Genomic DNA, 13403 nt, shown 5'->3' with positions numbered 1-13403 from the left:
CATTTATCCACCATGCCTTAAATCCTGCTCCCTGAAAATATTGTCAGACTTTAAACCGGTCAGTGATTACATACAGGCAACATACTGAACGGCTCATTAGCATCATGTAGCATGTTAGCATCAGTGTGCAACAACGGCACAGTCTCCAAATTAACCCTTTTATTCAACTTTGTCCAGCTGAAAGTGCATCAGGTTTATCCTCCAGTTCTGATCCCATTCAAAGTCATTCTCATTTTTGTTGCAAAGCCAGCTTTATTTCTCTCTTTCTGCCTCATGGAGCAAGCTTTTCTTTGCTAGCTGCCGCTTTAACAACGACGCTTTGCGAGAAACAGGCGAGCCGGGCTAACCAACGGAAGCCCAAGAAAACAACAAATTTGAATCAATTAAATCAATTTATCAACCAGCTGTAATCTGTAATTAATTGAGGACCATTTGAAGGAAAGAAAACTACACAAATCAACACTCCAGGAGATTCTTCAACTTGTTTCTTACCGTTTCGCCTTGTCCTTCTCATCTTCCTCAATAAACCCATCAAAGATGCTGCAATCATCTCTGAAAAATAAGAAGAATCTTTTCCATTTCAAGCTGATGACAGGGGTGTGCCTATTGATAAAGTGATGATCAACTGACTATAAATGTCAGATGCGGGTTTATTTTAAACAATGAACATAAAAAGGGAAAAGTTGTGTTGTTTTTCCTATAAAGGTTAAAGCCGTAGATTTGACTCATTTTCCAAACATCTAAAAGTCTGTTTCATACACAAACATTTCAGAGTAATCAAAACAATATCTGGATTTTTTATAATAAATATGAAATATTAACAAAAATAAAACATGAAAACACCAGTTAAAAATTTTAAGTTAGTATAGACATTTGAATATTCTCAGTCTGATTGAAAAGTGTGTTTAAATAACATAACATGTTGCGATTAAAAGTGTGAGGAATCAGGATACCCTAAACTTGATGTCATGGTTGCTGCTGATCAGGGCTTTTGCTGCAGTAATTCGTTCTTTAGGCGTGAGGTAGGCATTTGGAAGAGCACCTGGAGTAAGAAAAGCAAAACAAAGATTAATTTTCACTGTAGGTACACACTGCCTTGAAATATAATTTCTTACAAATGTAAAATATTAGATTTTTTTAAATAATTGTTTAAATAAAGTACCAATTGTTTGCTACAATCCATAGAATTTGAACTGCATACATTTGTAACTATTGAATGTTGACAAAAACTGATAAGCTGGACCCAATAAACATAAAATGCCAATTTTTACATTAAAATGAAAGATAAATTAACTTCCAAAAAGTCAGAGTAACACTTGTATTGCCTTAGTACTTAATTTAAAAATATTAATAAAAATATATATGATAATGATTTCTCTACTAAAAACCAACATAATCAAAGCTACTGTAACTATAACTCAGTTCAGTGTGCGTGTGTCATCATTTCTCACCCTGCGTCAGCTTTTTCACAAGCTCAACTTCTTCTCTGAGGGGTGGTGGAAAGGGTTCGAGGTCAAGGCCGACTCTATGGCGATCGTTAGTGTTGAGGTCATTGGATCATGATTGGAAAACCGACCACAAGAAAGATAAAGTTGTCAATGGAAGCTGCAAAAAAAAAATGACAGAAGAAAATAGGTCACAACAGACAACATGGAGAGCTAAAAACAGTCAAACGTATTTATTCTCATCTGATATGTAGGTTTCTAGAGAGAATACACCCAGTTCAGTAACTCATACAGAAATGCTCTGCTCACCATGTTGGGCAGTTTTTCTTATAAAATATCCTAAATTACTGAATTCAGGTTTTTAATGTACATATTTGTGCCTGGTTGAATAATTTTCTGTCTAGATAAACCTTGCGTTCATTTTCCTCAATCTACTTAAGTGGGACTTACTGTTTCTGAACACGTCTAAGGTTCTTGCAGCTGGCAAAGAGCTGGTCTGCTGCAAAATAACAGCACTGGTAGGCTGTTTTGACCATTACTGGCATAAACTAGTAGCATCTGTGTTTGTAGTTCAGTGCAATTTCAGCATTTGTAGCTACTGGAGACGTCGAGCCACTCCAAATGCTAATGTGTCCAGCCGGACAAATCTAGCCTAACACTATAAGGACCCCCCCACATCCTTCTTTTTTTCCCCCTAACCTACCCTCTGGAATGTCCAACGGAGGGGAAACTTGCTGATAGCCTTCCAGGAAAGAAAAATCCACACTTTTAACCTGCAACATAACAAATAGCCTAATTTATTACCAACATGACCTGAGTCTTTAATCAATGTTTAACACCCGTCTACATTCTTTAGACCAACTTAGGTTAAGGAATTTCAGCAAATATGAAGTCTTTGGGTGTAAATTCATTGGAAGCAATAAAAATACTAGGAATATTTATGGTGTCAAGTCTCAATGGCACATTTCCAACAAGTTTGTGCTGCCAAAATAACAACTTCACAACCTTTCATTTTCACCTGACGAGCTGCTAGTTTTAAGGTTACTGCTATCGAAAACATTACAGTTCATTAAGCTCTATCATTGATAATTATTCTGTTTTTTTCTTTTAATAGTAAAAATCGTGATTCCATGAGTCACAACTGTATAAAAATAGCTGTCTTACGCTGTCATTTCCCCACATTGCTTTTTAAATAAGCTCGTTTTCTGGCATTCATTTCCCATGCCAGTTTTGGTTTATGTACAAGCCCTACCGGTTACATGCCAACTGCAAGCTAAAATATGAACACACAAACTTTTACTTTAAAAACAAGACCGTAAAATGAACAGGAAATCCTACAACAATAATTGTGTGTGCAACAGAAAACAACACAACTGCTGCAAAAGAGATTTTTTTTTACCCCAAGTTTACCAACATTTACAGAGCAGGGATCTTCAATAAAACCCATTCACAGTGCAGTACGTATGAGCAACTTTGTTTGACCTACAAGTCTCGGCAAGCTGCCTGATGAATGACTCTAGAAAAAGGTCATGATCCAAAGCACAAAGGTCAAAGCAAATGTCTTCACATATCCCGCAAGTGTCGTCTACGTTTTGACCTCCATATTAATGACCTATAAACATTCTCAGACATGATGAGGATATTACATTTTAAAAACAAAAGTGAAAACATGCATGTATTAAACTATACTTCTGTCTAGTTAGCAGCTCATACATAATCAACCAGGGTATCTTTTTAAAATAAAAACCAAAAACTATAAAAAAAAAAAATGTTTTTATATATGTTCTTGTAGCATTTTTATTATGATTGAGGACATCTATAAAATAATTTACAATAAAACTGTTGGTTCAAGAGCAGATGAAAACCAGCTGTTTGAAAAAGCTCGAGTTTGTGACGTAGACAACTGCAATGAGTGGGTCAAAGTTTCCCTATCTCCAAATAGATCCATTAACATCTTTGTTTTCCTCATCTGAGCTAACATCTAGCTCAGATTTGTATGGCTGCATAGCCATTTTGTTTTGGTACACTAATGTTAGCCTGGGCTCGTGAGGTGCTATAAGCTAGCAGGAGAGAATGTAAACAACGGGCGGATGGGAATTTAGCCTACAACTCAAGAAGTGAATTTCTACTGCTACTCTGCAGAAAATGTGTCTTGAAAACGACATGGGCTTTATGATCTTGGTTAAAAACTGCATAATCATAATTAAAATAACATTAGGAACTATTTTTGTAACAAACATTTAAAGACTATATATATACTGAAAGAGAAGGTGTTTTTTTTATATATAAATTATTCGTCCCACCAGCAACCAGAAAATAGATTTCTTGGATCATACAATGACTCAATGAGATGACTCAAAAATAAGAGTGGGCAGGAAGGTCACAATGGCTGCATTAAACCAAACGTGTGCAGAAAAGATCATTAACAATTCGCATTTCATTTGCTCTTTTGCTTTAAATAACCAAGAAATGTATTCTGAGATTTGATTGCTGCTCCACAGTCACATTTTACCAATGAGTGAAGCCTCAGCTAAGCTTCTTCATTGCGAATCATTACATGATGCCATTAATAGTTCGGCTTCTGACATGTTGTTGTCAGTTGTAGAGGTAGAAGGTTATTTAAATCGAAAAATTAAATTAAAAGAGAGCCATATTTAACGTACCTTTTAATGCCACAGGTGTCGTTATACAATCGGAGAAGCAACCCATATAGCTAGCTAGCAAGCTAACTTAGCTATAGCCAAAAAGTGAGCATTTAACCGGGATATTTAATTCCCCCGTTGTCCTTGTCGTAGCTTGCCAATTGTCAAAGGCTTTTACGACAAGCGAAATAAAGTTAAAAATAAAAATAAAAAACAAGAGCTCCGGTTTTTTTAAGCTGACGCCGCGCCTGGAGCTGTCACGCAACAACTGACATTGAAGACAAAATAATCTCCCAAAACATAGCTTTTGGTCCACCGAAAGACACCAACTTAGCTCGAATGCCAACGGCGCCGCTACTTACGAAGGAAGCCGGCTACAACACAAATACGACCGCGTGACAGACGCTCCAAACCACCGAAGGTGGAAATATTTTCGCGGCAGATGTATGTATACACATACTCAGCCGGCGTGGCCGCACGCACACACTCAGCGATGAGAAAACGCGCACGCGCTCGCCCACTGATACTGGCTGCTCAGAATGTGGGTCACTGGGCCTTGCTCTCTCTCGAGCGTGCGGAAACAGTCCCGCAGTCCCCAACGCTTCCGCACACAAAATCTACCTACTGTCTTAACTAACGAGCCGCCTGTCCGCGCGCGAGCGCTGCCGCGAGCTTACAACAATGCAGCTAAATCTTTTAGATTTTTACCTTCGCGAAAACTCGACTGCAGCCTCCGTGCCTGTCTTAGTTGAGCGTTGAATCGAAGTGGTGGGGCCAGGACGACTTCGGGTAGGAGAGAAAAACAGGAGGCCTACTTCATATTACGACGTACAGTCATGCGCAATGGAGACAGTAGGGCGCACTATTTTGCGAGTTCCAAAGCAGAGGAATCGCTGAGTGATCCTTGAAAGGGAAATGACTCCGCGTTTTGATTACTTTTCCCCTCCTGACCATAAACCATGCGATTATAGACGTATGATTCCTACAGAAAACAAGAGCTGGACCGGCTCTTTACATCCTGGCTTGTTTTCCCCCCTCGTGCAGAGTTAGAGGCGGGGAGTGACCAGGATGTACATTTTCCTGGTAATCTGGAATCTGTACATTATGTACCACTAAATGTACAGGGTCCCTCTGCCACTAGTGGGCCCCCGAGACTTTTGTGCGTTTTCTATAGAATACTTCTAAATATAGAAACAAATAGTTTTAGGGTATGTCACAATTTTAAGATAAAAATTCAAAAATAAAAAAATCCCTATTAAATTAGATTAATGCATAGATATACCATTAGAGGTTTTTAATTTATAAAGGTTTAGGCTGCTATATGAGTAACAAGAAAAAGTAAAAATGTAAGTAAGTGATTTGTAATTATTAATAAAAAAAATCAGAAATATAATAAAAATTGAGAGGAAATTTAGAATTATAAATTAAGAAATTTACCCCTGAAATCACATTTCAGAGTGTTTTTTTTATTTACATTGTTGTGAATCAAGTGCAAAAACGCAGTTGTAGCAGTGAGGTACAACAACAAGCCAAAGCTCCCTGATAAAAATGCAATAACAACACTTTAAGAGCCTCATTGACAGCTAAATTATCTCCCCTTCCTTTATAGAAGGAAAATTCAGTCCCAAACATTTTTTAAAAAAGATAAATCTAACCTTGGATCATGTGCTCTTTTGTTTCCCCTACCTCCCAAAAAATGAAAGATGCCCATTTTAAAACAATCTTTCCGTGTAAGATTTAATATACAAGATAATTTATGACCCATAGAAAAAATATTTAAACTCAAAAACATGTTTCATGATTGCAAGTTGGTTGTTTCATGATTGCAAGTTGGTTAAAAACACAATCCCAACATTTACATACTTTAACATTCGGTTTGTTTGAATCAAAAAAGCAACAAAAAACCCAACAAATTTTTAAAACAATTTTGTTATTTTAGGTCATTTTTTATTCATAAATGTGATTTTCTAAAAGAGAAGACACATTTTTTGTATTTTTCAGAACGATCTCATGCGTTTTTATAAATTCCCACAAAAATACACAATAAGAAAGCTATAAAACTCTTGAAATGTTTATCTGGATTAATTTCTTTGTTTCGTTGAATTATATTTTAATAAATATTTTTATTGCTACTTTTATTATATGTTTAGATTTTACTATTATTATTTATACATGTATGTATACCTTTTTTCATCTGTTGCTGAGACTTTGTTCTAGTTTTCTATTAGTAAGATCCTATTTTGCCTTATGTTCTGGATTTCAATGTTACAAATAGAAAAAAAGTTGTGTTATTTTAAATTTTAGTTGAAAAAACCCTCCCTGCTCCGTTCGATTCTGATACATCCACTTGCAGATAAATAGATCCATGTACGTCTTTTTTTTCTCTTCTGAGCTGACATCTGTCTCAAAACTGAATGACCGGACAGCTCAAGTATTGCTCGCCTTTTTTGTTGCACCAGTAATGTTAGGTTGGGGTTGTGAGGATTTGTAAGCTAGCAGGAGAAACTGTAAACAGATGGATGATGGGAAGTAGAGGCAGATTTACTCCATGCAAGCACTCAACTCAGAGGCAAGTTTCTAATGAACTTCAGCCGCTCAACAGAAACTTTGTCCTAGAAAACAACTCAGTTTTTTTATTTTGAATAAAGACAGTAAATCACAAATAAAAGACCAATAGGAATGCTTGATTCTCAGTTGAAAACTGGTACACTTTTGTCACACATTTATTGTCTGTTTCTAAATTATAAAGATTTTTAAACTCAGAATGAATAATAATTGGATTTTTCCAGATTAGTTTATTCCTCATTTGTACTTGATGGCATTCATAACACACCATTGGAGCCACACTGAAGGCAGATAGAGTAAAGTGTCTTAAGGACACAACAGTGGTGTACTGGGGGTGTGGGATTTGAACCCCCAACTCTTTAATCATTGGTTGACTTGCCATTTCCCTCAGAGCATAAAAATGTTTTGCAGAGAGGCTGCAGAACGGCATAGTGTGCTTTTATGTCATTAGCATCCCATCATTTGGGCTTTTATCTCTCTATTTTTTCCTTCTCAAATCACAGCTTTGTATCTAATAACTCTCAGTTATGTATGAAACAGTCATACTTTTGATGGTTTATTCCATAACTTTAATTTTTCATAGTATTTTTTTTACTCTCATCATAATTCTTTCTATTCCATATCATAATTTTGTAGCGACTACAAAAAAAAAAAAAGTCGCTGAGAGACTGAAGCTGAGTCCCTTTGCTAAACAAAGAGACTTGAATTAGGTCATGCTTTGAACATTTTTATTAATGAAAAAGGGTAATTAAATCCTCTTAGAATAACTCTTTGTACTTATTTTAGGAAACGTTAAAAGGGAAACCCAGCTCACCCTCTTCCCTCTAACATCCAGGTGTTCAACAGGTGAATACATTTTCTTTTAAATTGTCTCCACCAACAAACGTGTATCCCACCTGATCAGTATGACCTCAAACAATACTATAATCCAAAAGCAATATTCATTCACCTTAATACAAACAACAGTTAATTCATGACTCCAACAATTTTGATTTATTTCGTCACAAAAATGACTTATTTCTAAGCATTGTAATTTTTTATATTTCATGTTCATACAAAATTTCTCATGTCACATTTGTACCTTTTATCTCAAATACATATTTCAATTTTATAACACCATCATTAATTTTCATGCCCATTAAATTACCTTTTTGTCACATAAAATACACATTTTCTATCCCAATAGTGTTATTTATATATTTTTTTAAATACCTGTTTCGGATCATTTTTATCTATAATTGGGACATTCTTTAAATATTTTTTTAGCATTAGGTGGAAATAGATTTCATAATCTGTTGTTTGTTTTGCCTGTTATTCCCACTACAATACTGCCCTCTTCAGGATGTCAAAGGAAAACATCATGGAAATCTAAAAAATAACATTTAAAACATCAAGTTTCTAACTTAATCAGAGTAAATAATAGCAAAAATTTATTTAGCAGCCATACTTTTAAGTTATAAGACTTTGGAAGGCAGACCTCTAGTTAGTTAGTTAGTTAACAGACTAAATACTATTTTTTAAATTATCTTATTTTTTCTGATATACTTAGATATTTTTCTAATTTTTAGCTTTTTGGTTCACAAAGATCTTTTTTAGTTTACTATGTAATTCTTTATATATTTTTTTACTCTATTTTGTATTTGTTTTGATTTCTTAATGTGTTTCTGAATCTATGCAATCATTAAAAAACTAGAATAATGATGACTTCAAGATCTCTCTGTAAATGAAATTCAATATTTTTAAGCAAAATGATCAAATCTCCCACTTCCTTTTACCCACATTCATCACAAAACAAGATATGATTGCTTTTTGTTCATGCATGACAGGATGGACAAGCTGCTCTTTAGATAGAATAGGTGAGTATGATAAACCTCATGTGTTATTCATTGGTTTGCAACACTTGTATGATTCCTCTCCTCCCTGCTTCCTGCCAATCCACTTGTCTTTCCATCTCGGAGACAAAGAGCCTTTCAAGTGAACACCCACAAAAAACCGTCAACAACTAAGATAAAGCACTTAGCAGGCGAGCGACTCATCTTTGTGTTCACAAATGTGACAAATCCGATGGAGCCACATGCCTGTCTGCAAACAGACCAAATCACCACCACCGATTAGACAGGAATCCTTTGCTTATAGAAAACTATTGCCCGAACAAAATATCTATAAATTTGTGTTGCAGTCTGTATGAACAAATGTGTAGGTCATTTCAATCTTGCAGAGTCACGGTCATCGCAGAAGTGTAGCATCCTTTGCACATTTGAATAAACTCCCCATCCTCGCTCCTCGCATAAGTGCTTCACCCCACTTGTACCTATTCTCGGAGATTGAATTACTACAGGGTAATGGAAACCATGTTGAGTGCTGTGGGACATCCTTTTCCCACACAACAACCGTTTAATCACAGACAAGCAGCGGGCACTGTGCCACATTATATATCACTGTCTGTATGTGAGCACAGAGGAGCCACTAGAGAGAAAAAAACACAGAAAGGAGACTGTCTCTGTAGGCTGGGAAGAACACAAAATCCAACTGAAATGGGTTTTTTGTGTTTTTTTTTCACTGAAAAAACCCCAACAACAAATAAAGGAAAAGCATCCATTTGCAGTGTACATTAAATGACTGATAATGGATGCTAATTGGAGCAATAAAAATGCAAAGTGATGAAGAGATTGGACTTTAATTGCTTCTTTTTTCTACTGAACCACTCTCTGTGGATAACGCTGTCCAAAGAGTGAACTCTGTGTGTGTATGTGTGTGAGGGTGGGTGGAGGTGGTGGTGGGGTACTAGGTAATTCCACGCAAACAGCCACATACTTTCACATTATCTCCTCCAGTGGACACATCAGCGCCTGCCCCTCCTGAGCTGGAAGATTTCACTCTCCTCCTTGGTCCTCATCTTCTACCTTCTTCACATTTTTTTCTTCTCACTATTTTTCCATCTCTTCATTTTTTTTTAATTTTTTTTTTGGCGTTTCTTTTTTCAACGATGTCGTCTCTTCTCAGGGAGGAGATGCAGAGGGTTTTATTCCGGCCTGAAAAGCACAGGTTGGTGGAGTTCATAGAGATTGAGGAACTGTCGCGTGGGAGACATTTTCTCTGTGTCTCAGGTATGAGTTTGACTTATTTCTTATTTTAAAATCATAGATGATACTCTGTTAAAAGTTTAGGGACATGTTGATGGTTATTTTGCAGTTGGAAAGAACAAAGTGGTGCAGTTGTGCATTGTGCAATGTCACGTATCCTTGTCTTCAAAATCCAAGAAGTCTCAAACCAAGCGCTCCAGCATCCAGGACTGCTACAGGAAGGCGGAGGTCTGGTCTCTGCAAGACCTGACTCTGGTTGATGGGCGAGACCCCGATGTGGTAAATAAGTATTATTTGAATATATTTTTTTATATTTTCATTGTAAAAAGTTAGAGTTTACCACTACGTTTAAAGGTTGTTATAAATATTTAAGTGTTATTTAGTCATTTAGAATGCCAATGAACTAATAGAAAAGAATAGAACTGTATTATTAAGTATTGGCTTATTTAAAAATAAAAAAAATTTGGCTTTTTTTTAATATTAGCTTCTACCAGTGTGCTTTGTTGTTATTTTAATACATAACATCAAAACAAATATTAAGAGACTTAATAAAAAGACGAACGAAACCTTAAGTTTTAGTGCTTTACATTTAAGAAAATATCCAGTGCTTCCAAATGATTTTTGGACAACATTTAGAAAAACTGAAATTATTTCCTTTTGTTGCTGACAATGATTTTATACAAAGAAGAATGGTTGTCATTTTTTAGACAATTATAGGAAAAACATTTTTTTCTCTCATAGTTACCTTTGGCATTTATAGCACAATTTTTGATTTAATAAGGCAACAAGGTTTGTATAATTTAGGAAATAAGAAAAAACTACCAATTACATTTTACTTACCAGAAATGTTAGAAATCCAAATAATAAATTCATAAAGTTATATTTACAAAAAATATAAAATAAAATAATCGGTGTGATTACAACATTACAATATGTTGGTACATACACTCACTGGACACTTTATTAGGTACACCTGTTCAGCTGCTCGTTTATGCTAATTTCTAATCAGCCAATCACATGGCAGCAACTCAATGCATTTATGCAGGTGGTCGTGGTCAAGACGATCTGCTGCAGTTTAAACCGAGCATCAAAATGGAGGAGAAAGATGATTTAAGTTACTTTAAATGTGGTGGTTGGAGTATTTCAGAAACGGCTGTTCTATTGGGATATTCGCCCACAACCATCTCTAGGGTTTACAGAGAATGGTCAGAAACAGAGAAAATGTCCAGTGAGGGGCAGTTCTGTGGGCAGAAATGTCTTGCTGATGTCAGAGATCAGAGGAGAATGACCAGACTGGTTCCAGCAGATAGAACCACTCAAAAGACTCAAATAACCACTGGTTGCAACCAAAATATTAACAGAAGAACATCTCTGAACACACAACATGTCCAACCTTGAGGTAGATGAACAACAGGAGCAGAAGAACACACCAGGTGTCACTCCTGTCAGCTAAGAATGGGAAACTGAGGCTACAATTCGCACAGGATCACCAAAACTGGACAATGGAAGATTGAAAAATGTTATCTGGTCTGATTAGTATCAATTTCTGCTGCAACATTTGGATAATAGGGTAAAATTTGGTGTCATTAGCATGGATGCATTCTGCCTTGTAACAACGGTGGTGGTGGTGTAATGGTGTGTGGATATTTTCTTGTTACACTTTGGGCCCTTTAGTACCAATCACCATTACAACACCAGTCTACATGAGTATTGTTGCTGACCTTGTCCATCCCTTAATGACCACAGTGCACCATCTTTTGATGCTACTTCCAGCAGGAGGACACACCATGTCATAAAGCTGAATCATCTCTGGGTTCTTGAACATGAAAATGAGTTCACTGGACTCTAATGACCTCCACAATCACCAGATCTCAACCCAATAGATCACCTTTGGGATGTGGTGAAACGGGAGATCCGGATCATGGATGTTTAGCCGACAAATCTGCAGCAACATTGTGATGCTGTCACGTCAAAATGGACCAAACTCTCTGAGGAATGTTTCCAGTGCCTTGTTGAATCTATGCCACCTGGAATTAAAGCAGTTCTGAAGGCTAAAGGGGTCCAACCCGGTGCTAGCAAGGGTTACATGATAAAGTGGCCAATGAGTGTGTAATGTTGAAAAGATTTAATAATGAAGTTAGTAGAACCTACCATGTTGTCTTCTCAAGGTCTGGAAATTAGTAAATCCAAATTTGAAGAACAACATGCATTAATCTTTTTTGCTGAGCCACAAAAGAGCCTGGCAAAAAATACTGAAACGATCAGAAACAAATATTGAAAGTGATACTTATTAGATAAAAAGTACAACTAAACCTCTGTTTTTCAATGTTTCTTTAGCTACTTTTGCCTACATAAAATATCACAAAGGAAACCCCTACAAAAAAAATAATTCTGTCTGATCACTACATACGGTCATTTTTATTAAAACATTTTAAATAGGAATCAAATAAACACAAAGAAAAAAAATATCTTTATGAGTTTCATATTTCTCCCTACTCTGTGGTAAACATTTTTAGAACAATAGGTGAAATTTAATCATTTTCCAAAAACCGTGGCACACTGGTTGAAAAACACTGATCAAAAATACAAAATATTGCACAAATTGGCCTAAATGTTTGCAATAAACACCTTAATTACATATTGAATTTTCAAACATCATTGTATCTGCTGATAAAAATGGTGGATGTAATTTTTTTTTTTTTTTACTTTATGTTGATACGCCTTCATTTTGAAATTCAGATTCATTCTTTCCAACATGTTATCTGCATTAAGCCATAGCAACTGAGGTGTTCTTTGTTTTCTTAAAGACCTGAAACAATATGAAAAGAATAAAATAAAATGTGGTTAACCTGGATTTTGTTAAACCTGTACAAAACAGAAATGTGTTTAACTACACAATTTTTTACATCTGATTAAAAATGATGTGTTCCTTTCATTCAGTGTTTTCACAGAACAAAGTCTCTATCAAGCTCTATTCAGAATTAACCCAACACAAATCTTCCAATGCAGAATTCTGCAGAACAAACAAGAATTGAAAACATTTGTCAGAAAAATACTTTGCTGTAATTTAATTTCCTGCATTTTATGAGTTGAAATGTAAATGTATTATCAACCATAATAGAGTTGATGGGAATTCTAAAGAGGAGAGTGGAAGCACTGAAAGTAAAAGCATTCGATTAAAACTTTAAAAGCCTAAAATGATCAGTTTATGTAAACATGAGAAATGCTGAAATATTTATGCTGAAGTTGTCTTTAATTTTTCTCTTCAGGATGACCCCTGTTTCCTGCTGCACTTCGACAAAGTGCGCTCGGTGACGGCCGTCAGCAGTTCGGCGAAATACACCATGGTGCGAGCCCTGGTCGCAGTCAGCGACCGGTACTGTCAGAGGACACTGCCTCTGCGGAACTTTGACTGTGCTTACATCAAGCCCACCACCTTTTACTCCAACAGAGGGGACTGTGTTGTACTGTCACAGATATGCTTGTATGCCTGCAATTTGGTTTGTCTCTCCATGTGTCCTGTTCCCCTGGATTCATGAAGACATGACTGAATTTGTGACAGAGTGCATGTCTTGTGCATCCTGCAGAACTTGACTTTGTTGGAGTTGTGAAGCCCAAAGTTTGCTGCTTTTAGGGTTTTAATAAATCGTGAACGTGTTCTGCATAAA

At 36.1% G+C, this 13403-nt stretch overlaps 2 protein-coding genes across 10 annotated transcripts in view; one reads left to right on the top strand and one right to left on the bottom strand.

Annotated features, from left to right (window-relative positions):
• Positions 1-5246, bottom strand: part of clockb (clock circadian regulator b) — a 17656-nt gene extending 12410 nt beyond the window's left edge. The window contains exons 1-5 of one of the 7 annotated variants that reach the window (XM_024289401.2): positions 4796-5246; positions 2149-2218; positions 1452-1605; positions 954-1042; positions 493-552 (exon numbers count right to left, since the gene is read on the bottom strand). In XM_024289401.2, the coding sequence (XP_024145169.1) occupies positions 493-552; positions 954-970 (77 nt within the window). In that variant the 5' untranslated portion in view covers positions 971-1042; positions 1452-1605; positions 2149-2218; positions 4796-5246. Of the gene's footprint in view, positions 1-492; positions 553-953; positions 1043-1451; positions 1606-2148; positions 2219-4108; positions 4248-4449; positions 4571-4795 lie in introns of those variants that run through there. The other 6 variants (XM_024289398.2, XM_024289397.2, XM_024289396.2 and 3 more) reach the window with 6 other exon arrangements.
• Positions 4403-13403, top strand: si:dkey-245p14.4 (uncharacterized protein LOC563576 homolog). Of its 3 annotated transcripts, none has more exons than XM_024289403.2 (4): positions 4403-4531; positions 9656-9759; positions 9845-10014; positions 13005-13403. In XM_024289403.2, coding segments are annotated over exons 1-4 (546 nt in total). In that variant the 5' UTR covers positions 4403-4529; the 3' UTR covers positions 13275-13403. The 3 variants fall into 3 exon arrangements, with proteins under 3 accessions (XP_024145171.1, XP_036069096.1, XP_024145177.1); XM_036213203.1 differs by lacking the exon at positions 4403-4531 and adding an exon at positions 6943-7498; XM_024289409.2 differs by lacking the exon at positions 4403-4531 and having other exon boundaries at positions 8502-9759.

The sequence above is a fragment of the Oryzias melastigma genome, linkage group LG1, assembly GCF_002922805.2.
Source record: "Oryzias melastigma strain HK-1 linkage group LG1, ASM292280v2, whole genome shotgun sequence".
Taxonomy (NCBI): domain Eukaryota; kingdom Metazoa; phylum Chordata; class Actinopteri; order Beloniformes; family Adrianichthyidae; genus Oryzias; species Oryzias melastigma.
This window is presented reverse-complemented; position numbering and strand designations above follow the sequence as displayed.

Bases quoted from the DNA above. Each gene is read 5' to 3' on its own strand.
- si:dkey-245p14.4 (XM_024289409.2), top strand. From the start codon at position 9,639: ATGTCGTCTCTTCTCAGGGAGGAGATGCAGAGGGTTTTATTCCGGCCT. The intron at 9,760-9,844 runs GTATGAGTTTGA...GTTATTTTGCAG, and splicing joins ACATTTTCTCTGTGTCTCAG to TTGGAAAGAACAAAGTGGTG. The intron at 10,015-13,004 runs GTAAATAAGTAT...TTTTCTCTTCAG, and splicing joins ATGGGCGAGACCCCGATGTG to GATGACCCCTGTTTCCTGCT.